The 25331-nt window shown below is 63.9% G+C and overlaps 5 protein-coding genes across 9 annotated transcripts; 2 read left to right on the top strand and 3 right to left on the bottom strand.

Moving 5' to 3' along the window:
- The first annotated feature begins 2083 nt into the window (after positions 1-2083).
- On the top strand, positions 2084-3586 carry RPS15 (ribosomal protein S15). The gene is made up of 4 exons (XM_031604174.2): positions 2084-2374; positions 2663-2748; positions 2856-3090; positions 3456-3586. The coding sequence occupies exons 1-4, from the start codon at positions 2099-2101 to the stop codon at positions 3567-3569; spliced, it is 711 nt and encodes a 236-aa protein (XP_031460034.1). The 5' UTR covers positions 2084-2098; the 3' UTR covers positions 3570-3586.
- Positions 3587-4663: 1077 nt separating this feature from the next.
- On the top strand, positions 4664-17210 carry APC2 (APC regulator of Wnt signaling pathway 2). Its single transcript, XM_090126004.1, has 15 exons — positions 4664-4796; positions 8008-8163; positions 8241-8331; positions 8409-8568; positions 8643-8751; positions 8826-8939; positions 9246-9323; positions 9953-10033; positions 10102-10486; positions 10676-10771; positions 10861-11000; positions 11069-11146; positions 11238-11354; positions 11424-11638; positions 11735-17210. Exons 1-15 carry the CDS (start codon positions 4737-4739, stop codon positions 17037-17039), a joined length of 7185 nt encoding a protein of 2394 aa, XP_089982130.1. The 5' UTR covers positions 4664-4736; the 3' UTR covers positions 17040-17210.
- Positions 17211-17295: 85 nt separating this feature from the next.
- Positions 17296-19846, bottom strand: LOC116235787 (granzyme M). 2 transcript variants are annotated; one of them, XM_031604172.2, is made up of 6 exons: positions 19600-19846; positions 19320-19473; positions 19078-19222; positions 18604-18852; positions 18323-18517; positions 17296-17601 (listed from the first exon to the last, which is right to left on the bottom strand). In XM_031604172.2, the coding sequence occupies exons 1-6, from the start codon at positions 19844-19846 to the stop codon at positions 17545-17547; spliced, it is 1047 nt and encodes a 348-aa protein (XP_031460032.2). In that variant the 3' UTR covers positions 17296-17544. The 2 variants fall into 2 exon arrangements, with proteins under 2 accessions (XP_031460032.2, XP_031460031.2); XM_031604171.2 differs by having other exon boundaries at positions 19320-19846.
- Positions 19847-20188: 342 nt separating this feature from the next.
- Positions 20189-21693, bottom strand: C28H19orf25 (chromosome 28 C19orf25 homolog). 4 transcript variants are annotated; one of them, XM_090126010.1, is made up of 3 exons: positions 21608-21693; positions 20869-21040; positions 20189-20791 (listed from the first exon to the last, which is right to left on the bottom strand). In XM_090126010.1, exons 2-3 carry the CDS (start codon positions 21029-21031, stop codon positions 20613-20615), a joined length of 342 nt encoding a protein of 113 aa, XP_089982136.1. In that variant the 5' UTR covers positions 21032-21040; positions 21608-21693; the 3' UTR covers positions 20189-20612. The 4 variants fall into 4 exon arrangements, 3 of the variants coding, with proteins under 3 accessions (XP_089982136.1, XP_089982137.1, XP_031460040.1); XM_090126011.1 differs by lacking the exon at positions 21608-21693 and adding an exon at positions 21437-21601; XM_031604180.2 differs by lacking the exon at positions 21608-21693 and adding an exon at positions 21413-21601.
- A 57-nt stretch (positions 21694-21750) lies between these two features.
- REEP6 (receptor accessory protein 6) lies at positions 21751-25320 on the bottom strand. Its single transcript, XM_031604177.2, has 5 exons — positions 25131-25320; positions 22956-23049; positions 22673-22811; positions 22315-22483; positions 21751-21885 (listed from the first exon to the last, which is right to left on the bottom strand). The coding sequence occupies exons 1-5, from the start codon at positions 25243-25245 to the stop codon at positions 21839-21841; spliced, it is 564 nt and encodes a 187-aa protein (XP_031460037.2). The 5' UTR covers positions 25246-25320; the 3' UTR covers positions 21751-21838.
- Between the last annotated feature and the right edge of the window lie 11 nt (positions 25321-25331).

A 25331-nucleotide genomic window follows, 5' to 3' on the forward strand; every position in this document is an offset into this window, starting at 1 on the left:
CAGCTTTAATTCAAAACTTCAGGTTTCTTTTTTTTTTTTTTTGAAATTATTTTTTCCTGAGCCTTTGTTTTACCGTATATTGTAAACTTTTATGTTTAAAAGAAAAAAAAAATATATACATTTACAGATTGTGAAATTTTTAAGAGAAATTTTCTACTATGTATGCTGGCTTATTTTTTAATTTAAAACAGGGTTTCCGTTAGCACTGTTGGAGGTGAGGGTGAGCTGCAGCTCCCTCACTGCTGACATCAGCGGTGGAGCGGATGGGTCAGAAACTCTGGGAGTTTACAAAAAAAAAGAAATCTACTGAGTGTATTTTGCATTTGTTACCTGGTGGTGTCGAGCTGGTAACAAGGCAGGTGCAGACTTGTTGATGCACAGAGTCACTTAACGAAGTGCAGCGTTGGATCTGTGCTTCAAACTCTTTCGAATCCTCTGTGGATTTCATTAGGGGTTAACGGAGGCCTTGTTAAGATGTAGATTTCCCTCAGGCAAAAGGTTTAGGTGCATTTTGCACTAACCAGTGATTACCCCTGGTTTGAATAAAGAGAAGTACATTTGGATTAGAAACACAAGCCTGTCTCCATTTTTTTTTTTTCTTTTTTACAAAAAGCTTTCTTGTGAATTTGTGTTTTCATGAGAAATCAATTGGCAGTCTTGAAAATCATGTCTCAACATCAGCATTACAGGCTTATGCTGTGCCTCACTGGACCGTTCAGCTCCCAGCAGCAGAGTGTGGTCTGTAGTGACTCGTGCTGCTCAGCTTTTACCACCCAGCTCATCAGAGGAGCAGCTGTGCTGGTGAGGAGCTGCGTGGCACTGCCTGGTTAGCTTGTAGAGTCCAAAGAGCTGCACTGGCTGTCACCTGGATTGGACTGACCTCAGCAACGTGCTGCCTCAGGTCCCCAGAACGGCTGGCTTGCATGTTTGTCAGAGCTGTGCATGGCTCTGGGGGTGTTGGCTCACTTTGCATGCTGGTTTGTGGTGATGGGCGTTGAATGCTGCTGTGTTCTGACCTTGAATCCGACAGGTTGGTTCAGCTCCAGGAAAACTCCTTTCATCTCTGCTTTGTCCTCTTGGGAAACTGGGAGATAACTTTGAACTGATTTCTTAGAGCTGACTCTGATGCCGTGCTCTTTATGTCTGTGTGCTCTCCATACCTCTGATGGACGGTTGCATTCAGGAAACCTTTGGCTGTGTGCCTGCAGCTGCTGAGACCGGTGCAAAGTGTGTTTAGAGGCAGGCTCAGATCCCTGCCCAGTTGCTCTTCATTTGGAGTTAAATACGTGGATACAGCATCTGCAGGGCAACAGCCACGAACTGCAGCTCTGCAGCCCACGGCTGCTTCCTCCACTGGGTGGCACAGCACGGAGCTGGGATGCGCTGGGTTGCCCTGGCTTTGAGTTGAGAGGTTTCTGTAGCTGTTTGAATCGTCCCAGTCCCACTTGCTGTGAATCCCAGCAGCTCAGCTCTGGTTCCACGAGCACAAAGGCTGCGGTGCTCCCAAGTCAGAGCAGCTCCGGTGGCTGCACGGGTGCAGCTCAGCTCCCTGCTCTGCCTTCAGTGCTGGGGCCGCTTCGACTGCTACACCCTGAAAAACAGGATAACGCAAACCGCGGCTCTTCTAAGAGGCGCGGGATGGAAGCAGACCCACAGCCGTTGCTCTGCTTCCCAGCTTCTCTCGGACAACAGGCGTCGGAATGCAATGCTGAGCGCTGCCCGGACCCGACTTCGGATTAGAGTCAACCGCAACGTCCTCTCGTGGCTGCCCAGAAAGGAGCAGCGTGAAGATGAGCCCGCACGTGTGCCGCACCTCGAGGAGGCTGCCGGGGCTCCGCGGTAGCAGCTGCCCGGCCCTGCCTGCCGCCTGCCCTTGCCTGAACGCCCCTCCCATGGGAAGCACCGCACCGGAAAGCGGCAGCAGACGAAGATCCGTGACTGGACGCCGAAGGCCGCTGCCTGGATGGAGGGAACGGGGGCAGACGGACGCCCGCAGCCCGACGCACGTGGCCGCAGCAGCAGGGCGCGGTGACTCGGGCTGTTGGCTCCCACCGCGGGCAAGCGGGGAAGGAACAGCTTCACAGTGCCACCCACCGGAATGTGTCACAAACCCACGTTTCTGCTGCTGGACGGCCGCTCTCACCCTCGGGCTCCGTCTCCTCCTCATCCTCCCGCCTGCCTTAAGACCCCCCCGTGCTGCTGCCGCACCCCCACGCTGCCCCGCGTCCTTCCGCTTCTGCCGGGCGCGGCCCCTTTAAGGGCAGTGAGGGCGGAAGCGCTGCGCGGGGCGGGGCTCGGTGCACTTCCGCCCGCCGGCGCTCTCGCGAGATCTGCCGCTTCCGCTCCCCCTTTCCGCGCAGAGCAGGCCAAGATGGTGGGTGCGGGCCGGGGGGGGCGGCTCTAATCGGCCTCCATCCGCCGCCGGGGCGGCCGCCCGGGGCTCGGGGCTCCGCTGCGGCCGAGGGCGGCGCGGCCTCTTCCCTGCGTGGGGGTGGAGGGCGGCGGGCGGGCGGTCCCTGCGGCTCGGAGGGGTCGCGGCCTGAGGGCTGCTGGGCCCGGCTGTGCTGCTGGGGGCGGCGGGTTCCCCGCCGGTTCGGTGCGAGGCCTTCCGGCGGTGCCGCGCTTCTGATGGCCGCGTCTCTTCCACCCCCCTCGGCAACAGGCAGAAGTGGAGCAGAAGAAGAAGCGAACTTTCCGTAAGTTCACCTACAGAGGAGTGGACCTGGACCAGCTGCTCGATATGTCCTAGTGAGTGCCGGGGTGGGGGAGGCTGCGCTTCTGTGTCTGACGGACCCGGTGGGTCCGTGAGCGGCTCCGGGCGGGCGCTGCAGCCTCAGCGTGTTCACCCCTTGCAGCGAGCAGCTGATGCAGCTCTACAGCGCCCGCCAGCGCCGCCGCCTCAACCGGGGGCTGCGGCGAAAGCAGCACTCCTTGCTGAAGCGCCTTCGGAAAGCCAAGAAGGAGGCACCGCCCATGGAGAAGCCCGAGGTGGTGAAGACCCACCTGCGTGATATGATCATCCTCCCCGAGATGGTGGGCAGCATGGTGGGCGTCTACAACGGCAAAACCTTCAACCAGGTGGAGATCAAGGTGAGGCTCGTGCAACCCTGGGGGGGTGGAAGGAATCTGAGTAGTTTCTGGGAGTGGAATAACGTGGTGCCACCCGATCCCACTGCCTGGATTCAGTGACGTTTTCTCTGAGGGTTTTGTTTGCAAAAGGCAACCTGAAAGCATATTGAACAGATCCTGCAGTGCTGGGAGCAGAGTGAGTCTGAGTCCCATCAGCTCTGCCTGCAGCTGCCATGCCACATTGTTCCCCATCTCCTAAGTGCTGCAGGCAGAAAAAACCACACGTGGGGCTTCAGCAGATGCACTGCAGGATGCTTGGGTGAGATGTGTTCTGTTCCCCTGCTCTCCATCACCACCTTTAACCTCCAGCTCTGCTTCTTTTCCAGCCCGAGATGATCGGTCACTACCTGGGGGAGTTTTCCATCACCTACAAGCCAGTGAAACACGGCCGGCCTGGGATCGGTGCCACCCACTCCTCCAGGTTCATCCCACTGAAATAAACAAGAGCTTTGGGAAATGTGTTCTCTGTGTAAATAAAGAAATTCCTCCCAGCTGTTTCTGATCTGGGGGAGACCTCGGAGGATCTGCCCTGTGCCTTTGGTTCCGTAGGGGCGGAGGTGTGTCAGGGTCTCCTAAATAAGTGATCCATCCATCCTCATTATTTTGCTGTTTTTTTTTCTCCTAAGTTTGTCACCTACTTTCTGGCACTCCTTTTTGGTAAACACGTCTGGCACACGTTTTTAAGTGGATTGATTATAATGACATTCCACAGTCCTTACTGGGAAAGGGGCCGATGGTTCTACTCCATCCTTTGGGGCGTTTCAGACCCAAAGAGGCCCAGAGAGGCAGTGAAGGCACCTCGTGGGACAGGGACAGCCATCAGGTGGCCCCAGCTGGCCGCTCCCCTGGGATTCCAAAGAATTATTGTCCCAAATTGGGGATTCCAGATGCTTTTAGCTGCGTGTTGTGTGTCAGCTGTTCCAATGGCTGTTTTGAATCGTTCCCGTTGCGGCCCCGTCCTGCTACAAACCTCTGCCAGCGCCACAGGGACGGGGTTGGGACGCTGCTGTGCCGGCTGCCCTGGGGCTGAGCGCTTCCCTCTGATTTCTGGGCCGTGTCAGCAGCCGCGCCCGCGGTTCTGTTCGTACAGAGGTCGGGTGGGAGCTGATGGAGCCGCTCCAGGAGCGGTGATGCCAGCTGGGGCTGCTCCGTCCCAGCGTGGTGGTGACACCGATCCCCTCGCTGCAGCCCAAGGGGCCGGGGGTCCTTTGGGAGCGCTCCGCATCGCTCCGATGGGACAAACCCCATCGCCACGGGGACGCTGCGGGCGTGGAACGCGGGGAGAGGGGGGGTCCGCTGTCCCTGCTGCCGGTCCTGGGGGGGGGGAAGAGCCGCTGTCTCTCCGTTCGGCTGGGGATGGCGCAGTGCTGAAACGCCCCGTTGGGCTGTGATGGTCCCGGGGGTCTCTTTTACCCCGCAAAACCCGTGGCTGTGGGGCACTGGGCGGGGATGGAACCCCCCAACCGCGGGGCTCTCGGGGGTGGGGGGGCACGGCGCTCCCTTCCCGCTTGCTGCCCTCTAACGGCGGCGGCTCCGCTGGAAGATCGCGGTCGGGGGGGGCGCGGGGGCGGCGCAGCCGCGGCGACGCGGGGCCGGGATGCGGCTGGATGGGGCTGCGCGGGCTGCTCGCCCTCCTGCGCGCCGCCGCCCCCTCGGCCGGGGATGAGGTAGGGTCGCACCTGCTGCCCCCCCCCCCCCGATCTCCCCCCTTCCGTCCCCCAAATCCCCGCCGTCCCCGGGGCGCGGCTCCATCCCGGTTGGGGTGTCGCGGGAGGGGCGGATTGGGGCTGCGGGGACAAAGCAGGGATAATGCGGGAGATTTGCGGGCGGCCCCCGGGCTGCGGGGGGAACCGATCGGATCGACCCCATCCCCGTTCTGCGCCCGGAGGGTGGGAGGCGGCAGTGGGGGGGGTGGGGAGGGGGCCTCGGTGGGATCTCAGCGTCTCAGCATCACTCCCCCCTCCAATGCCAGCCATCACCCTGATCCGCATCTGAGCCCCCCCCAAACCTGCTCTTATCGCCCTTACCCTTCAAATCTCCCCCGGCAGGGCTGCCTCCCTGCACCCCACCCTGCATCCCCACCTGTCCGGGGTGGGGGGTCCTCACACTGGGGTCCCTGGTGAGGAGGGGGGGGGTCCCCAGAGCTCGGCTTTTGTCTGTGACGTGTGTGCATGCAGCATCCGTGTGTGCAGCGCTGTGCATGCGTGTGCATTGGGGGGGGGGTGGCAGGAGCTGTGCACGAGCTGTGAGTGTGACATACGTGTGCACATCCCCACATACGTCCCCATGTGTGTCCCTGCGTGAGCCCCTATCCCTGCGTTTCTCCATCCCCCCCTCTCCCCCCCATGGAGCTGTGCAAGGTGCAGTGTGCACAGTGCAGCCTGGATGCTGGGTGTGGAGGGGAGGGGGAGGAAGGGGATTTGGGGGGGGGGGAAGGTTTGCTGTGGTTGGGGGTCCCCTGGGCTGTGCTCACAGCCGTGTCTATCAGAGGAGCTGGGGACAACAGCAGGGTTTGGTTAACGTCCCTGGGGGGCTGTGAGCCGCAGCCGGCGGGGCTCAGCTGTGGCTGCTGCAGAGCTGGGGCTGTCCCTGCTGTGACACTGCTGTCCCCCGGTGCTGCTATAGGGCTGCAGGGAGCCGAGGTGTGTGGGGATATGTGGGGATATGTGGGGTACGTGGCCCCCACGCTCCTTCTTGGTTCTGCCCAGGCTGCACGGTGCAGTGAGCGATGCAGGGAGCAATGCAGGGAGTGCTGCAGTGAGCGGTGCAGTGGAGCAGGTTGGGCAGTGCAAGGAGCAGTGCAGTGCAATGGGTTGGGCAGTGTGGTGAGGAGGGCAGGCAGTGCAGTGCAGTGCAGTGCAGTGCAGCTCGATGGTCATCCTGCTGCTGCTCCCCCACCCATCAATCCTGCAGTGGCCTTTGCTGGCTGAATTCTGCCTTCTTGGCCGGCACTGAGCACAGAGGGGTCACTGCCACGTTTTGGGAGAGCCAGGTCCCCAGAGGCCCTGAGCCATTGCATCACCCTGGGGTGCCGAACTGGGAGCACAGCCCCAGAGCGTGGAGCCTGTGGGTGATACTGGGGCCACTGTGCAGCACTGGGTCCAACGGGACGTGGCTGTCTGGGGGCCAGGAGGGGGGGCACGGGAGCAGAGCTGCATCTCCAGGCCCCGCACCGCAGCCCGGCCCCCTCCCCACCATTTTCTGCTGCTTCACAACTGCAGGTGCTGCGTGCAGCCCCTCCCCGCTGGCTGCAGATCTGCAGCTCTGCCTGAGCTGCTGCATTCGGTTCAGAGCTCAGACCTCCCGCCCCCCACAGCATCCCCAGACACCCCCCCCCACAACAGGAATGGGGCAGAAGCTGGGGAGAGTGGGCAGTGCAGGGTGCCCCAGCCCTGGGGCTGCACCAACAGCCCCTCCCCGAGCTGGGGAGATCCCACATAGTGTCCTCACCCCACGGAGGGGATGCAGTGCCCCCTGGGCTCTCCACTGGCCTCTCCAGCAGCATCCCACCCCCCCCCAGTGCCAGAGCTGTCACCATAGAGATGTGGGATGGGGTCCAGGGGGACGGATCCGTGCCTCAGTTTCCCTCGCTGTGTGGTGGGGCGGTGCCCACACAGCCACACATCTCATCCCGTCCGAATGGCTGCAGTGTGACACAGCACTGTCTGTGGGACCCCCCAGCACCGACCCCACTGCATCCCCCACTGCCATCCATCCCCACTTGCCGGGTGTTGGGAAGCATCCCGGACCCACCCGCATCATCCCATCTCCAGTTGCCATAGCAACAGGAGGCTGTGCTGGGCCCGCATCCTGCAGCCCACATCCCGCATCCCTCATATTTCACCCCTCATCCCTCATCCTATCCCTCATCCTACATCCCTCAACCGTCAACCTGCGTCCCACGTCCTTTGAAATCCCTCCGCCTGCCATTGTTCCTCCCGCATCCCAGTGTTCCGCATCCCTCCCCCTGCATCCCATCCCTCCCATCCTGCAGCCACCTCCTGCATCCCATGCCCTGGGCTCCTTCTCGTAGCACCCCACTGCCTCACAGCCCCAAACCCAGCACCCCCCATGGGGTTTATCCCCTTCCCAGGGGGTTCTCTGCCACCCTGCAGTGCTGTGGGGGGAGGGAAGCATTGCGTCATGGGGGTCTTTGTCTCGCTGCGGGGAGGGCTGTGGGGTCTGCAGTGCTTAGGGTGTGTGGAGGGAGAGGTGGGAAGGGCATTCTCTCAGGGGGGGAGGCACAAAAGGGCTCCATGGGGTGTTGGAGAACCGTGGCTGTGGAAAAAGACAAAGGCAGCACATTGGGATCGATCCCAACCGCTGCCCCAGGCACCCAGCGTCCCCAACCCTGCATTATGGGGCCAAGGGGGGGGTGAACGGGGGGGAGGGAGAGGCTGGGTGTGCACACCCATTGCTCACGTATTCGTGCACACACGTGGCTCTGACGAAGGCAGCACGGGGCCGTCGTGCCCATTGCCACCACCGGAGCAACGCGTGGGGGGCGCAGAGACACCATCCCTGTCTACATCCCCCCCATGGCCACGTGTGCCAGTGCTGGGTGCCCCCCATCAGGTGGGGGGTCGTGATATGGGGAAGGGGATGTGGATGGATTTGGGATGGGGGGGGGGGAACAGCGGGGCTGGGGGGGCTGCATTTGGACCCAGGGTTGGCGGTGCTGCGGGTGGGAACAAAGCAGTGGAATGTCAGAGAAGACAAAAGCAACACAAAGGCAGCAGAGCGCTGGAGCTGCCGCTGAGGGTCTGCTCCTTTGGGACAACGCAAGGAGCTTTGGGGGCCCCATGGCAGTAACCATCCCCATCCCAGGGCTGGATGCAGGGAATTCCCTCGGCCCAATCCCCCCTCCCCACCTCGCAGGCCCTGGAGGAGCTGAAGATGTCTGGAGCAGCCTCATACGAGCAGTTGGTGCGGCAGGTGGAGGCGCTGCGCAGGGAGAACAGCCACCTCCGGCGTGAGCTGCAGGACAACTCCCAGCACCTCTCCAAGCTGGAGAATGAGACCTCGGACATGAAGGTGAGATGGGACACGGGGGGCTCTGTGCTGTGGGAGGGGGCACACCGGTGGCTGCCACTCCATGTGTGCGTTTTTAGGAAGTGCTGAAGCACCTGCAGGGGAAGCTGGAGCAGGAGGCACGGGTGATGGTGTCCTCGGGGCAGACGGAGGTGTTGGAGCAGCTGAAAGGTGGGTGCCACACCGGGTGGGGGGAACATGTGGGGCCACGGATCGAGCCGGCCATCCGCTGCCATCCCCATCCCCAGCTCTGCAGATGGATGTGAGCAGCCTCTACAGCCTCAAGTTCCCAGAGGTCGCAGTGGGGGCCGGGGAGGACAGCCCACAGCATGGCACACCCCACGGGGACAGCGCTGGGGACGTCGGCCGGGCCACGCTGCGGCTGCTGGAGGAGCTGGACAGGGAGAGGTGAGTGGGGGGGGGACAAAGGGATAACCCCACATGGGGCAGCGCTGAGCCAGGCTGTGCCCCCCCCCCCCCAGGTGTTTCTTGCTGGGGGAGATCGAGAAGGAGGAGAAGGAGAAGGTGTGGTACTACGCACAGCTGCAGAGCCTGTCCAAGCGCCTGGAGGAGCTGCCCCACGTGGAGACGGTGAGAGGGGACCTATGGGGTGCAGGGGGGAGGGGTCCTGCCCTCACCTCACCTGTGCTCCCTCCCCCCTGCAGTTCTCCATGCAGATGGATCTCATCCGGCAGCAGCTGCAGTTCGAGGCGCAGCACATCCGAGCGCTGATGGAGGAACGCTTCGGGACGGCGGATGAGATGGTGCAGCGGGCACAGGTTGCAGACCTCACTCCTCTGCTCCCATCGGGGCCATCTCCCACCTCCCACCCCATCCTGCTCCCCCCCCCCAGCCCTGTGCAGTCCTCACAGCCACGCATCCTTGCGCCCAGCTGGATGCATCCCTGCAGCATCCCCGCGCACCCATCCCCAAGCGCTTTGCACTCAGCTTTTTGCAGCCTAGCCATGCACATCCTTGCAACCACCCTGCTGCAGCCGCCCATTGACACCCCTGCGTCGTACCCCCCACTGCCTGGGGGTGCCGGGGGGGTCCCAGCTCTCCCTGACACCTTCTCTCCTGCACAGATCCGGGCATCCCGGCTGGAGCAGATCGACAAGGAGCTGATGGAGGCTCAGGACAAAGTGCAGCCGCCGGAGCCGCAGGTAGCGGGGCTGGGGCTGGGCAGGGTCACAGCGAGGTGAGGAGGGGACAAGGCACATCCCCCCCCCCCGCCAATGTCCCCATCCCTGTCCCCGCCACCCGCCTGCGAAGGCACAGCCATGGCTTTGTGTGTCTGGGCACCGTGAAATGGGCAGTTGCCATGGAGACGAGAAGTAGGCCATGGTGAGCAGCAGGCGGGCGGCCGCGGGGCTCCAGCAGCATCTGCCAACGGGAGAGACAGAGGGGAGGGCACCGCCATCGCCACGACCCCCCCACCCCCATCCCTGCTCCTCCATCACCCCAGCTCCTCCCTCGCCATCACCCCCGGCCCCTACATCACCCCGTCCCTCCAGCGCTGTCCTCGGGCCCCACAGGTCTCCCCCCATCCCCTCGCAGTGCTGTGGGTTGTGCACTGCTGTGCCCCCCGCTCCCCCCCCTGTTCCCCTCTCCCCCACCCCTCCCGGTGGCAGCCATTCCCCATCCAGCTTCAAACACTGCGGTGCCATTTGAGAAAGTGCAGCGAGCAGAAAACTCTCCTGAGTGTCCCGGCACAATTCGGGCCATGAAAGCAGCTGGCCCACGGGGAGGGGACAGCAGTGGGCATCGTGCAACCCCCCCGTGTGCTCCCCAGCTCTGCACAAAGCTGCCGGGCACAGAGGAGGACGGCAGCGTGGACGTCCCGACGCACCCTGAGGACGGGGGCAGCAGCAAGGTGAGGGGCAGCTGCACCAAGCAGGGGTTGGAGGGGTCATGGTGATGCCTAACCCGACCCCCCTGCAGGTGGAGGTGGTCTTCTGGCTGCTGTCCATGCTGGCCACGCGGGACAAGGACGACATGTCGCGCACGCTGCTGGCCATGTCCAGCTCACAGGAGAGCTGCTTGGCCATGCGCAAGTCGGGCTGCCTGCCGCTGCTCATCCAGATCCTGCACGACTCCGACCGTGAGCCTGGCCCCCCCGAGAGCCCCACCAGTGCCAAGGATGCCCGCATGCGCGCCAACGCCGCGCTGCACAACATCGTCTTCTCGCAGCCCGACGAGGGGCAGGCCAAGAAGGAGATGCGGGTGCTGCACGTGCTGGAGCAGATCCGCTCCTACTCGGAGACCTGCTGGGATTGGCTGCAGATGCAGAGCAGGGATGGGGGCAAAGGGCCCGAGGGCAGCACGGGTATGGGGCTGGGCAGGGCTGGACAGAGGTGTTCAGGGAGGTGCAGAGTGGTGTGTGTGTGTGTGCAAGGGTGTGTGTGCACGCGTTGGTGTGCACAGCACATGTGTCAGTGTGTGCTGGAGGAGGAGGTGATGCTGTCCGTGTGTGCCAGCACCCAGGTGGCCACATCACTCCCCATTGTCCCCACAGCACCGGTGCCCATCGAGCCCCAAATCTGCCAGGCCACCTGTGCCATCATGAAGCTCTCCTTCGATGAGGAGTACCGGCGTGCCATGAACGAGCTGGGTAAGGGGTGGGATGGGGTGAGAGCAGCGATGCTGGAGAGCAGGTTCCCAGGGGGAGCCTGGCCACTGTGACCCCATCCCATCCCACAGGTGGGCTGCAGGCAGTGGCTGAGCTGCTGCAGGTGGACTACGAGATGCACAAGATGACGAGCGATCCCCTGAACCTGGCGCTGCGGCGCTACGCAGGGATGGCCCTCACCAACCTCACCTTTGGGGATGTGGTCAACAAGGTCTGTGGGGCTAAGGGGGTGCTGAGAAGTGGGGCAGCATGGGGCTCAGCACAAATGTCTCCCTGCAGGCAACGCTGTGCTCACGCCGGGGCTGCATGGAGGCCATTGTGGCCCAGCTGGGCTCCGACAGCGAGGAGCTGCACCAGGTGGGTGCCGCCAGGATGGAGAGGTGTGGGGATGGTGCCCGTCACAGGGATGGTGCCGTGCCCACACGCCCTGTGTGCTCCTCTCACCCAGGTGGTATCGAGCATCCTGAGGAACCTCTCCTGGAGAGCCGACATCAACAGCAAGAAGGTGCTGCGGGAGGTGGGCAGCGTGGCGGGGCTGACGCAGTGCGCGCTGCACGCGGCCAAGGTGAGAGCCGGGGCGGATGGGGGTGGGCACTGCAGCACGGCTGGGGCTGACACCCCCCTCCCCACACAGGAGTCCACACTGAAGAGTGTCCTGAGCGCGCTGTGGAACCTGTCAGCACACAGCACAGAGAACAAAGCCGCCATCTGCGGTGTGGAGGGGGCCCTGGGCTTCCTGGTCAGCACCCTCACCTACAAGTGCCAGAGCAACTCGCTGGCCATCATCGAGAGCGGCGGCGGCATCCTGCGCAACGTCTCCAGCCTCATCGCCACGCGCGAGGACTACAGGTTGGGGGGCTCTGTGTGGGGTTGGGGGTACATGTTGTGCTGATGGCTGGACTTCCCCATCCCATCCCGTTCCACTCTGTCCCTCCCATCCCACAGGCAGGTGCTCCGGGACCACAACTGCCTGCAGACGTTGCTGCAGCACCTGCGCTCGCACAGCCTCACCATCGTCAGCAATGCTTGTGGCACGCTTTGGAACCTGTCTGCCCGCAGCCCCCGCGACCAGGAGCTGCTCTGGGACCTGGGGGCGGTCAGCATGCTGCGCAACCTCATCCACTCCAAGCACAAGATGATCGCCATGGGCAGCGCGGCTGCGCTCCGCAACCTGCTCACCAACCGGCCCCCCAAGTACAAGGACACGGCCGTTGTCTCGCCGGGCTCCTGCATGCCATCTCTGTACATGCGCAAGCAGAAGGCGCTGGAGGCCGAGCTGGATGCCAAACATCTGGCTGAGACCTTTGACACCATGGAGAAGCAGAGCCTGAAGAGCCAGAGCGCCAAGAAGCCGCTGCGGCACATGGAGAGCCTGGTGAAGGATTACGCCTCCGACTCGGGCTGCTTCGATGACGATGAGGTGCCCAACATCTCCACTGGTGTGGAGACAGCCAGCGCCTCCGTCCTCTCCATGTTCCTGGGCTCCTCCTTCCTGCAGGGCCAGGCGCTGCCGCGGGCTCTGGCACACAGACGGTGCCCAGAACCAGAGAAGGACGATGGTGGGAAGCCAGCAGAGCCCAAGAAGCCGCCACTGCCCGAAGACGACGTCTCTCTGGCCGCCGAGAAGCTGGCCAACAAGATCTCCAGCACGGTGGCCAAGATTGACAAGCTGGTGGAGGACATCTCCACCATGCACACGTCCTCGGATGACAGCTTCAGCCTCAGCTCGGAGGACCACGGCCTGGACTGGCAGTACGGCCCCGAGGAGCCGCCCGAGGTGCGCGCCCACTCCTGCTCCCCGTGCCGTCTCTCGGACACCGGTGGCTCTGCCAGGCGTGAGGGACTGAGCCGGGCGCGCGCGTTGCTGCGGCTGAAGACGGCGTACACCAGCCTGTCCACAGACAGCCTCAACAGCGGCAGCACCAGCGATGGCTATTGCCCCAAGGAGCACATGAAGCCCTGCACCAGGGCTCCCTTTCTTGACTATAGGGATGAGTTGCAACGCTACCAGAAGAGACCCAGCAGGCTCGACCTCAAGAGCATCCTGGGCACCAAACCTGACCCCCCTGTGCTCAGGGCTGAGCCGGATAAGCCAGAGCAGAGGGAGGCACCGGAGCGGGGCAGGAAGGCGGTGACCTTCCCCAGTCCCAAAGCGCTGGAGACCGGGAGGAAGAAGGAGGTGGGTGGCAAGCTGCCTACTGACCCACAGGTGCACACCATCAAGCTCTCGCCCTCATACCAGCACGTGCCCTTGCTCGGGAGCCTGGCCAAGAGCAGCACAGCCATCAGCCACCACCCCTCGCTGCTGGGAAGGAAGCAAGCCTGGCTGCCCCCGGCCCTCCTGCAAACAGCCGACACTCTCAGCAAGATCCCTGAGAAGCTGCCAGCCCAGCCCCTGGCCCCGGCTGAGCAGGAGTCGGTGCAGAAATACTCGGTGGAGGACACCCCCATCTGCTTCTCCCGCTGCAGCTCCCTCTCCTCCCTCTCCTCAGCCGACAATGTGCTGGATGGGCAGAGCCACAGCGAGAATGACCTGGACAGCGACTCCTCACTGGAGATCCTGGAGATGGATGAAGGGGATGGGGAAGCTGAGGACATGAGGCAGGAGAAGGAGAAGACAGAGATGGGTCCGACAACACCAGTGGGGATCTCCCAGCCCATCACCATCCCCTTCCCCAAACGTGACAAGCTTTTCCTGCGGGATGCATCGCCCTCCCGCCAGGAGGACCACACTCCCTCCAGCTCCTCGGAGAACTACATCCAGGAGACACCGTTGGTGATGAGCCGCTGCAGCTCCGTCAGCTCTCTGGGCAGCTTTGAGAGCCCATCCATCGCCAGCTCCATCCAGAGTGACCCATGCAGCGAGATGATCAGTGGCACCGTCAGCCCCAGCGAGCTGCCCGACAGCCCTGGGCAGACCATGCCACCCAGCCGCAGCAAGACGCCGCTCTTCGAGCTGGGCTGCCCACCTGAGAAGGAGACCAGCCAGTTCAACATCCAGTGGGAGAACAACGTCAAGAAGTTCATGGAGATCACCGACTTCAAGGAGCGCTTCCAGCTGCCCCAGGACCTGGACTCCATGGTCTATTTCACAGTGGAGAAACCCAATGAGAATTTCTCGTGCGCCTCCAGCCTGAGCGCCCTGCCGCTGCATGAGCACTACGTGCAGAAAGACGTGGAGCTGAAGCTGATGCCCACCTTCCCCGAGAAGAACAGCCTGAATTTTGCAGTGCACGAGGAGCGGGAGGAGCGAGAGGAGCAGCTCCTGGAGGGCCAACGCCGTGCAGAGCCCAGCTCTGACGATGACATTGAGATCCTAAAGGAGTGCATCAGCTCTGCCATGCCCTCACGCTTCCGCAAGGTGAAGAGCTCGCTGCTCTCCGGGCAGGTCCTGCACCCACACACCAAGAAACCAGTCCACGTCCCCGTCTACATGCTGGTGCCCACACACACTGCTATCCCCAAGCACCTCCGTGCCACTGCCCGGGAGCTCTACAAGGATGATGACTCCTACACCGATTCGGCTGATGGGACCCCCGTCAACTTCTCCAGCACCGCCTCGTTGAGCGATGAGACCCTGCGTGGCCCTAAGGAGGAGGCTGAGCTCCCCCACGGTGCGGGGAGGAGACGAGAAATGGGCACCGCGGCATCGCCAGCGCGGAGATCTGCTCTGGGCAGCTCAGCGCACGCACGGCCCAGCTCAGCCTGCAGGGGCAGGGCAGGCTCCAGCCGGGACAGCCCTGTGCCACCGGGTAGAGGTGCGGAGGGGAAGCGGGGACAGCCCGTGCTCAGCACGGAGCCGGAGGTGGGGAGGAGCGGCAGCCCTGGGACGCGGCCCTGCAGCCTGCCTGGGAGGAAGGATGGCATGCGGGAGGAAGGGGCGGCCTTCCAGTCACTGTGCCACACCACGCCGACTGAAGAAGCCGTCTACTGCTTCTATGAGCACGACTCGGATGAGCCTGGGCTGGGCAAGGAGGTGCCCGGAGGTGGAGCACAGCCCGGCCGGGCGCTGCGGAGGGAGCGCTGCGGGGGCTCCGTGCCAAGGAGGGAGCCTGAGACGAAGGGCAAAGCGAAGGGCAAGCTGCAGCACAACCTGATTGCTGATGAGACACCGCCGTGCTACTCGCTGAGCTCCTCCATGAGCTCCCTGAGTGATGGCAACCCTGGCGAGGGTGAGGAGTGTGGTTCAGCTCCCCGGCAGCGCGCAGCAGTGGGGCAGGCGCAGGGCCGCTCCCCCAGCCCCAACTCGGAGGACGATCTCCTGCAGAAGTGCATCGGCTCTGCCATGCCCAAGCGCCGGCGGCCCTCGACGAGGAGGAGGACGGCGGAGAGGAAGCAGAAGCTGAAGGGCAGCACTGGGAGGGAGCGCCCGGCAGAGGGCAGGCATCGCTCCGACGATTTGGGCTCCGACGGCGGCTCCGACCTGGACAGCGTGGAGTGGGAGGCCATCCAGGAGGGAGCCAACTCCATCGTCACCTGGCTGCACCAGGCTGCGGCGTCGCTGTCACGGGAGCCTTCCTCCGAGTCTGACTCCATCCTCTCCTTCGTCTCAGGGCTCTCAGTCGGCTCCACTCTGCAGCTCTCCCTGGACAGGGCTGAGAAGAAACGCTCTGGAAGCGCGGCCGGGCGGGAGACGGAGAGGAGGGAGCGAGCCAAGAGCCGCCCGGAGGCGAAGAAGGCGCCGAGCGCCCGTCCTGCCGGCAATGCGAGGGCAGAGAGGAGCCCAGCACCGAGCAAGCCCGTGCCCAACCTGCCGGTGGTTTTCCGCGGCAGGACCGTCATCTACATGCCCAGCTTGGCCAAGGACGCGCCCAGCCCGCGCTCCACCCCAAAGAAATCCCCCACGGCCAAACCCCCGGCGCCCAAGAATCTGTCGCTGAGCCAGCAGCGATCCCGCAGCCTGCACCGCCTGGGGAAGCCGCCCGATGGGGGGGACCTGACTCTGCCCAAGCGCAGCACCACGCCTCCTGCCCGCATCGCCAAGGGGCCGCCGTCCTCGGGCTCGTCCCGCACCTCCACGCCCTCGCAGCACGTGCCCAAGAAGCTGCCGTCACCCTCGCAGCTCTCCAAGCAGAGCCCCGTGCAGACGGGCAAGACGACCGGCCCCCCTTCCCCGCCCGGCCCCTCGGCCAAGCCCACGGCCCCCAGATCCCCGGCCCCCCGGCAGCACAAGACGCAGAAGTCACCCGTCCGCATCCCCTTCATGCAGAAGCCCAGCAGGAAGGTGCTGCCGGTGCGCTCGGCCATGCCGGTGCTGGAGGAGCAGGAGGGCAGCGGCAAGGCGAAGGGCAGCACGCCGGGGGGGGCGGGGAGCAGCCGGCTCAACCTGGTGCGGATGTCATCCGCTCGCTCCAGCGGCAGCGACTCGGACCGCTCGGGTTTCCTGCGGCAGCTCACCTTCATCAAGGAGTCCTCCAGCCTGCTGCTGCGGCACCGCGCCGAGCTCGGCCCGGCCACCCCGGCCACCTCACTGCCCCGCGGTGCGTCCCCGCAGCGCAGCCGGGCCGCCCTCCCCACCGTCTTCCTTTGCTCGTCCCGCTGCGAGGAGCTGAAGGCGGCCAAACCAGCAGCGCCCGCACCGCGGCCGCTCGTCCCCAGGGCGCAGCCCGGCTGCAAAGCCCCCGCCGCATCCAAGCCCCCGCGCAGGACCAGCTCGGAGAGCCCCTCCAGGCTGCCGGTGAAGACGGCCGTCCCAGAGCCCTTCAAGCGGTACTCCTCATCGCCCAACATCAGCGTGCCGCGCCGCACCGGCAGCCCGTCCTCCGTCCTCTCCGCTTGCTCCGAGGCGTCGGCGCGGCGGCGGAAACCCGGTGAGGCGACGGAGGAGAAACCGCCGATGGCGATGATGAAAGGCACGTGGCGACGCATCCGCGATGAGGACATCCCGCACATCCTGCAGAGCACGCTGCCCTCCACCGCGCTGCCGCTGCTCAGCGCCGCCGAGGAGCCGCTCCCCGGCCCCAGGAAGACCAGCGACGCCGTGGTGCAGACCGAGGACTTCGCCACCACCAAGACCAACTCCAGCACCTCGCCCACAATGGAGAGCCCCCGGCACGATGGCGAAGCCCCGGCTCCCACCAAGGCCACCCTGCCCATCTCCTTCGGGCACGAGGCGCCGGCCGGGACCTTCCCCGCCAGCCGGCACAGCTCCCCGAGCCGCGCCGCCCGCGTCACCCCCTTCAATTACGTCCCCAGCCCCATGGCGGTGCCGGCAGTGGCTGACAAAGCAGTGGAGAAAATCCAGGCGTGAGCGGCTGCCACGGACGGACCCCGACGGACACCTCCTGCCCGCGGGGATGGAGACGTGGGACAGCCGGGACCCCTCCCCAACCCAGATGGGGTTTATTCCAACGCAGCTCCAAAGGTTCCCGTGCTGAAGACCAGGCGAAGCCCCGTGGGTGGGGACCGATCCCTGCAGCCAAGCGCTTCTCAGTGCCGATGGGAGTCCCCGGGGCACTGCAGCCCTGTGGTCGTCCCCACAACCCAGAACCACAACAAGCAAAGCCTTAACGCCAGGCTCGCGCCGCACGCTTCAGCTCGCGCACCGGCACGGCACCGCCAGGCATCGCAGAGCCTTTATTGCGGGGACGGGGTCACCTCATCTCGGGGATACGCAGCCAGAGTGAAGCAGGGAGGGACCCCGCGGGACAAATCGCGAGGTGTGGGGCCGGGCTGGGTCCTATCTGTGCTGCTCCTAATGAGGGTGCTGGCTGAGTGCTGGCAGTGGTGCTCACAGGGTTCTGCTCTGGTGCTCATCAGGGCTGGGTGCTCGTCGGGGTCCCGGCTGCTTTGTCACTGAGCTGCGGACTGCCCTGGGGAGGACACAGAGTGCAGAGGTGGCACTGGGGTGCCCAATCCCAAGGGAAGGGTCTGGGCCATCTCCCCCCCGCAGCATGCAGCCCCCAGCACAGCTGGCAGTGAGGTGCCTGCACAGCGTGGACACGGGTCCATCCAGGACTGGATTACGCCCACAAGCAGGAGGTGCACACCCTGCTGCCAGCTGGTCCTGTGCACCCCAGGGTGGGCTGCTGAGCGTCCCCCTTCCCGACCTGGGTGCTCCCCAGCCACCCACGTGTCCCCCAGTCCCTCCTCACTGCCCACTCATGCCTTTGGTTGGGCTGATCTGCGGGGCCTCAAGGGACCAACACCACCAGGTGCCCTATGGGTGTCTTCAGGGACAAGCAGGGAGATATGGGGACATGTAGGGGACACAGGGATGCGCATATAGATCAAGAAATAGGGCCACAGCCCCCCTGTGGACGCCCTGTCTCCTCCTGATGGCCATAACCCAGAACAGGACCCACGTGCAGAATGCCAGCATCACCCCACACATGTGGTTGTGGCCCCGGGTGTCAGTGCCACCATCCCAGCCCCGCTGCCACCCATCTGCCCTATGTGTGACCGTCGGCTTCGTCCCCATCTGTGTGGAATCGCGCTGGGTTTGTGGTGTCCCATCCCCCTGTTGCTGTATGTATGTACTAAGGATGTTATTTTACCAGGACTCTGGACAGTATTAAAAAATTAAATGCAAACCTGTGTAAATAGCCGGGGCTGCTCCATCTGTGCCTTGCAGCCGCGCCGCAGCGTGCGCCGGATCCACACACGGTGCTTCACTGCTGAAGTGGCCACTGGGGGCTTAAATGGGTCAGCAGGGTCGGGGCTGCTGAAGGACATCACACCCGCCACCGCCGCCGGGCGCCCGCACACCAGGGGACCTCCAGAATCACCCTGTAGGAGTGATGGTGATGGCACAGCCTGGCACAAAGCATCACAGCCCCGCACAAACCTCCCCCCCCCCCCTCCCAGCTCCTCACCTTGGTGGGGGCTTCGCCGCGGCCACGGCCTTGGAAGCAGATCATGGTGGGTGTGAGGTCACCGTTCCAGAAGCGGCTGTTGTTGCACATCCTCGTGTCCAGCACGGCCACCTCCAGCTCCTGCAGCGCGGCTGCCAGCCCTCGTCGCCCACCCCAGCCTGCCAGGCTGCACACGGTGCCCGCCGCCGGCTCCCGCCGCAGCAGCGCGATGGGTCGGTGCCTTTTGCTGCTTTTCACCTTCCCCTCCAGCTGTGGGCAGTGCGGGGCAGCGTCAGGACTCACCGTCACAGCGGCGTCACCGCATCGCCCGGGGTGAGAGCGGGTGGATGTCACCCGGATGAGACATAACCCGGCTGAGATGTCACCCAGATGTGAAAGTGCTCGGAGGTGTGAAAGGAAATGTCACCCGGCCCCGTGCTGCGGCGCGGTGTGAATTCCCCACTCGTGGCACTTCCTGGCACCAACCGTCCCCACCTGCAGGAGGAGGAGGTCATTCTCCATCGTCTGGCTGTCGTAGCCGGGGTGGGGACAGGCAGTGCGGATGGAGAAGCTCTGAGTGCCCCTGCGCTCCCGCAGGCGGTGCAGCCCCACCACCACCATCATCCTGGAGACGTCGGCACTGCGGAACACAGCGCGCATCCACACAGCGCCCCTCCAAACCCCAGCCCAGCAGCGGGTGGGGTGGGATGAGGGATGGGATGGGACACAGTGCTCACCTCCGTGGGATGCAGTGTGCAGCCGTCAGCACCCAGCGTGGGTTCAGCAGTGCCCCCCCGCAGGCGTGCACCCCCCTGGACTGCACTGACACCATATAGGGCCGGGAGTGGGGCTTGGCCTCGTGTCCCCCCATGATGAGCAGATGTGACCGTGCTACCAGGGGAGGGGGAGCCCATCCCACAGCTGCTGCTGAGTGGGGATGGCTGCCCCTGCGCCCTGCTGCTCCCTGCAGTGACACAGAAGCCCCATTGGCCACCCCAGCCCCATTGCATTGCTCACCCAGCCCAGGGTCGGGCAGTGCCAGCAGCAGCAGCCCCAGAACTGCGCTCCTCTCCATGCTGCTCCTGCTCTGTGCAAAGAGCTGCAAGGCTGCGAGGCCGGGGCAGAGGGCTGCAATGACGTGCAGCATACAGGAAGGGGGGAAGCAGAGTGAACATCTGCAGGTGTGAAATAACACCACAGAGAAACAGCTCCAACCAACCCACAGGGACAGGCAGCCCCCCCCCCCCCACAGCCTGCTTCCCATCCTCACCAAGGAAATCACATCCCACTTCCCAAGAAGGGTTTTATTGAGGATTCGTCGAGGTTTGTGATAACCACAGCCCCCAAGCACACCACTGCAGTGTCCCACTGCGTGCACCCATCACGGTGTCCCATTCCCACCCCCCTGCTCCCACCAGTGGCGCCGCACCACAAGACCCCCACCCACCACCCCCAGCTGCCCCTCAGCTCTCAGCTCTCCTCGGCTCTCCTGGTAGGGCCTGGGATGCTGCCAGGCTCCGCAGCAGCCGCTCGAAGAAGAAAGGGGTCTGATACTGCAGCTGGGTGAGGTGCTGCAGGAAGGGTGGCACCTCCTCCTTCCTCACCCCCAGGCACACGGGGAGCACCTTGGTGCCACCGCGCTCCACGACGTGCTGCAAGTTCCACTCGGACACACGTTGGCACCACGCATCCCCTACGGATGTGGGGGAGAGCAGGAGGATGCCAACCCTGCTGGCACCGATGGCCTCAGTGGCACTCAGCACAACCGGGGTGCCGGCCACCTGGTCCCAGTGCTCCAAGTAGCCTCGGAAGCCCTTTTTCATCAAGAACTCAGCGATGATGGAGGTGACGGCGTGGTCCTCAGGGCAGTACCAGATGGAGAAGTCGTAGGTGAAGCGATGGCGTGTGGACATGGTGCTGGCAGGGAGCAGAGCTGCTCACACAGCCACGTGGTGGGGATAAAGGCTGGGATGCAGGCAGGGGCAGGGGGGGATCCCGGTGAGACCCCCGGGCGGTGCTGTGTCCCGACGTCAGAACGCCTTCTGCCGCATCTCGGCGATGTCTCTCTCCAGTGCCATGCCCGCCCTCTGCAGTTCGTCACGTTTCTCTGCCAGCTCCCCGCGCGCCTCCCGAAGCCGCCGGTTCATCTCCACGTAACCGCGGCACTGCCGGTACAGCCGCTCCTGTTCCTCCACGCCGTCCTCCTGCCCTGTGAGGCGTGGAGGGGCTCAATTTTGGGTTCGGTGCTCCCGGCTCCCCGCCCGTTGCTGCTGCCGTGGGGCTCACCTGGAGCGGGGCCGTCACGGTCACCGCCGCTGCCCCGGGGAGGCTCAGCCGGGAGCAGGAGGACGGGGTCGGCCGGGGGTGCGCCCCGCACGTCGGCCAGGAGCTGCTCCACGGTGGGCGGCTCAGGGCGGGTGGGCAACACCCGTTTGGCCTTGGAGCTCATGGCGGGGCTCTGAGAGGGAAGGGAGGCTCACAGCCGGGACAGACGGACGTTCACCCCACGGGCAGATGGCTGCCCTCCCTCCCCGGACCCCCAGGAAGACAGACAGACAGACAGACAGATAGACTCCCCCCATCCACGCCCGTGAACGGACAGACCGGCCGACCGACCCTCCCTCAGGAGGACAGACCGACCCTTTCCCGGACGGACAAACAGACAGACAGACAGACATACGCAGCCTCAGCACGGTCACTCCTTCCCCGCCTCGGGATCTTTGCCCCCCGACAAACAGACAGGCGGACAGACAGAGCCTCTCGCGCTGCCCGCTGAAGGACACGCGTCCCCCCACCCCCCACACCGACCCCGCTCCCCGGACAGACTTACGGACGGACGGACGGACAGACACACCCCTGAACGCTCTTGCTCCTTCAGGACGAAGCCTTCCTCCCCGCTCCGTGGACAGACAGACGGACAGATAGTTCCCCTTCCCCGCCGCCAGGCGGACAGACCTCCCCCGCCCACCCCAGGACAGACGGACAGACGGCCAAACCGCCCCTCCCGGCCGCCGTACCGCCGTACCTCCACCACCCCACGCGCGCCCCTCCTTTCGGGCGCGCACCGATGACGTCATCTCCGCGCCAACACCCGCGCACGAAGCCACGCCCCCTCTTAAAGGCGCCGTGCCGGCACGGAGCGCGTGGAGCAGACGGGAGTGGATCGGGAACAGCTTTACTTGGGGGGGGGGGGAACCGAGACGAGGACGGGCCCGGGGGGCGGAGGCCAGGCTCAGACCGGCCTTGTCCCGGTGCCTCATTTGCTCTTCTCTTCCTGTGCCAGCTTCACGGCGGCCCCGGAGGCTGCGGGAAAGAGAGAGCGCCGGTGAGCGCCGGAGCCCGCAATGAACCCGACGGGACGGGAGAGCGCGGGGCTGCGGGAGGGGGGAGAGCCGGGTGGACTGCAGCAAAAGGGCTTAAAGGGAGGAGCGGGGCTTGGAGGAGCGGGGCTGGCAGCGGCGGGGCGTGGGCTTCGTGCCGGCGTTGGAAATGTGGCTGTTACGTACGGACACGCTGAGCTGTGGGGCGACCTGGGCAGCCAGCCGGGCTCTGCTGCTGAGCAGAGTGTGCAGAACTGCTCCGGGAGGCGTAGGAAGAAGAGAGACGACGAGAAGGGCTGGGCTGCCATCACGGCTGGGATGGGGCTACGGCCGTTTTGGGGGACAGGAGGGGTGTGGGGCACTGAGAGCTGCCCCAGGCTGAGGTAGGGGGGGGGGAATGGACCCACATTACCTTCTCTGGTGATGGCAGAAGCTGCATCCAGGACTTTGGTGCTGAGGTCGCCGAGCACTGAGTCCACAGCACGGTGGTGCTTGAGGAAACAGGGTCGGATGACGTTGTGGTAGAGCACCTGTGAGCCATTCCAGGACACCGGGGCCATGCACCACACCAGGAACAGGCACTGTTGGGGGGAGAGGAGCTGCAGAGCTGGGTTGGGACGGCAGTGCAGCTGCTGGGCTGCTCTGCTCCCTCCTGCCCGAGGCTGGAGATCTCTGGAGGCCCCAAAGCTCGAGAGATGAACCCCAAGAACTCAGCCATAAAGGGGAGTGCTCCGGCACCTGCAGCCCCCGTGCCTCCATGAAGGCGTTACCTTCCCAGCGTAGTAGAAGGGGAACCAGTAGAGGAAAATGTCAGAGAAGAATTCGGCTATGCTGAAGACTCCATAAACCACCCAGTATGTGAGCCACGTGGTGTCATCGTCCTTGTTGGAGCTCTCGATGGCTTTAATGCTGTGGGAGGGAGGGGACGGGTCTAAATGCTTCTGCAGGTCTGTTCCAGCCTCCCCACATCCCCAGCCCTGCCCCACAGCAGGTCCTGGAGTGCACCCTGCCCTCCTCACGTTGCCCATCCAGGGCTGTAGAATCAGTACTTACGAGACATATGCAGGGTAAGCGAAGCCAATGAGGTTGCAGACCAGTGAGGCACCGTAGCCAAACACCAGGTACAGCCCCAGGAAGGCTAGGGAACCTGCAGGACAGAATCAAGAGCCAGGGGTTCAGCATGGGGAGCTGTGCAGAGCTGCATTGCTGGGAGGAAGGGGTGCACACACCAGGCTTTGCTTTGGTCACTGTCCCCTGTGGCTTTGGCCACTGGTCCCCTCCCTGGCCTGGATTTGTCCATAGCAAACAGAACGCATTCAGGGGGATGGAGGCAGCCCCAGGTGGGAGATGCATGCCTCCCTGCTGCCCTCTGCTCACTATCCTGTGTGTGCTTGTGCTGAGCGTGTTAGGATTCAGCCCCCTGAGAGCCAGCAATCCAGTTTCCCTGTCATTAAATTAACTTGTTAAATTAAAGACGAGGCAAAGCGGCGGCTGTTTGGCACTTCCCCAGTCCCCAGGTGCTGCATCAGAGGAGCACTTGCTGCCAAACCACCGCTGTGGTGGAGCAGAGCACGCAGCTCTGGTGCTTTCTGTGCCACCCCAGCGGCGTCTCAGCTCCTGCACGCCCTGCTTACAACACTGCCAGCAGCATAAGCACCTTATCCTACAGCTGGGACTTAGCCTGTCTGTAGCAATGAATTAAAGGAAAGGGGCACAGAGGACGGCTCATCCCTGCTCTGCTCACAGCAGCAGCTCAGTGCTGGCATGGGCACCTCTGGGCCCCGGGGCTTTGCAAGGAGATGGGCGCTGTTCCCAGCTCGTGGGAGCAGTCACAGCTTCCCTCCGAGGGAAACAAGCAGGCAGGTTTGGGCAGCTCTGGGTTTCATTCCCTAAAGAGCCTTAGAATGGATTTCACGGGCTAAGTTTAGCCCCCAGAGAAATTTATGTAAGAGCAAAACACAAAGGAGAGGCTCAGCTTGCACAGAGGAGCCTTGTGTGAAGGAGGGCAGGAAGGAGACGCATCCTGGGGTCCTAAACCCACAATGACACCAGTGTGAGCACAGAAGGAGGAAAAATCCAGCAGAGAAAGGGATTCTGTGCACTACGGACCCTGACCAGGCTGGTGGAGGAGCTGCCCCAAGGCAACCAACCCCAGAGCCCCATCCCTGCCTCCCATGTGGGATGGGAGGTCACTGAAGATCTTTGCAGAATGGAGAGCAAGGCTTGGCCACAGAGCTTGGCAGAGAGGTTTCCCCAGCCAGGAGCACAGGCAGCCTGCAGGTGTGTTGCAGAGGGGATGCTGTCCTCCTCTGAGGTGCCCTTCACCTGGCTGTGCTGCCCAGAGGCAGCTGCTGAGTCTGTGCTGGTTTAAAGGGTACCAAGCAGCCCCTTCTGGGTCCCAGCAGAAATGAGGGACTGTTGCAGAGCAGGGGGAAGAGAAGAAGAAATCCGATATTTGTTGTTGAGCACCAGCTTCACCTTTCCAGACACCGGAGCTGTGTTGCAGGAGCAATGCTGCTGCTCTATCCCCATCACCCACAGCCCAAAGTGCAACCAGAGCCCCAGCAGCAGGCATCTGACAGCCCAGCACTGCTCCAAACACGTGTCTGCTCCTGCATGCATCTCCCAGCGGAGCAGCCAAGTTCTACAGCAGCCACGGGGCCAGGAACCGGGCTGGGAGCACAGCAGGGAAACCCAGATCCCCCCCAGGAGGTTCCATACGGAAATGCGGAGGCAGATGGCAAGTCATAAACGGGGCCAAGGAACAAACGTGGCCAAGGCTGAGGTGACAGCCACGCCGAGGGGTCAAGTGGTGCCTGGATCAGCTCCCCGGGGAGATATCTCTGGTTTCTCATTAATGAACAAACAGCATCTGGTTAACGAGCAGACCTCTGCCCTCCTGCTTGGGGGGGGGGGGGTGGAGGTTGGGGTTGGTCCCACGCCGCAGCTGGGCTTCCCCAGGGCAGGGGGATGTGGGGACCGAGCCTGGGCATGGCTGTGAAACCCACCCAGCGGTATGTGGAGCTGGGAGGGGAGGGGGGAAAGGAAGGAATGTGGGGAAGGGGAGGGGGCTGCCACCCCCCGAAAACACACAACGGCCCCCCTGGGCAGCAGCCGGGCCCCGGGCTGGGCAGCGTGGAGCTGTCAGCGCACCCGAGGGCAGGGGGCAGCCGAAATTAGGGGGAGGGGTCCTGAGCTGGGGGAAAAAAAAGGATCTCGAAGGCGCACCTGTGGCCAGGTAGAGCCGGCGGATGCCGGTGCGAACCTCCAGGCGGCCGAGGAAATCGGAGAGCGGCCCGGGACGGTCGAGGAAGCGCTGCAGGCGCTGCTGCACGGAGCCCATGGCTGCGGGCTCCGCTCAGCCCCGCGCCGCCCCGGGTCCAATGCGGCGCTGTGCGGGGCGGGGCGGGCGGGTGGCGTCGCCGTGTC

The sequence above is a fragment of the Phasianus colchicus genome, chromosome 28 (assembly GCF_987193195.1).
Source record: "Phasianus colchicus chromosome 28, bPhaCol1.hap1.1, whole genome shotgun sequence".
NCBI classification, from domain to species: Eukaryota; Metazoa; Chordata; class Aves; order Galliformes; family Phasianidae; genus Phasianus; species Phasianus colchicus.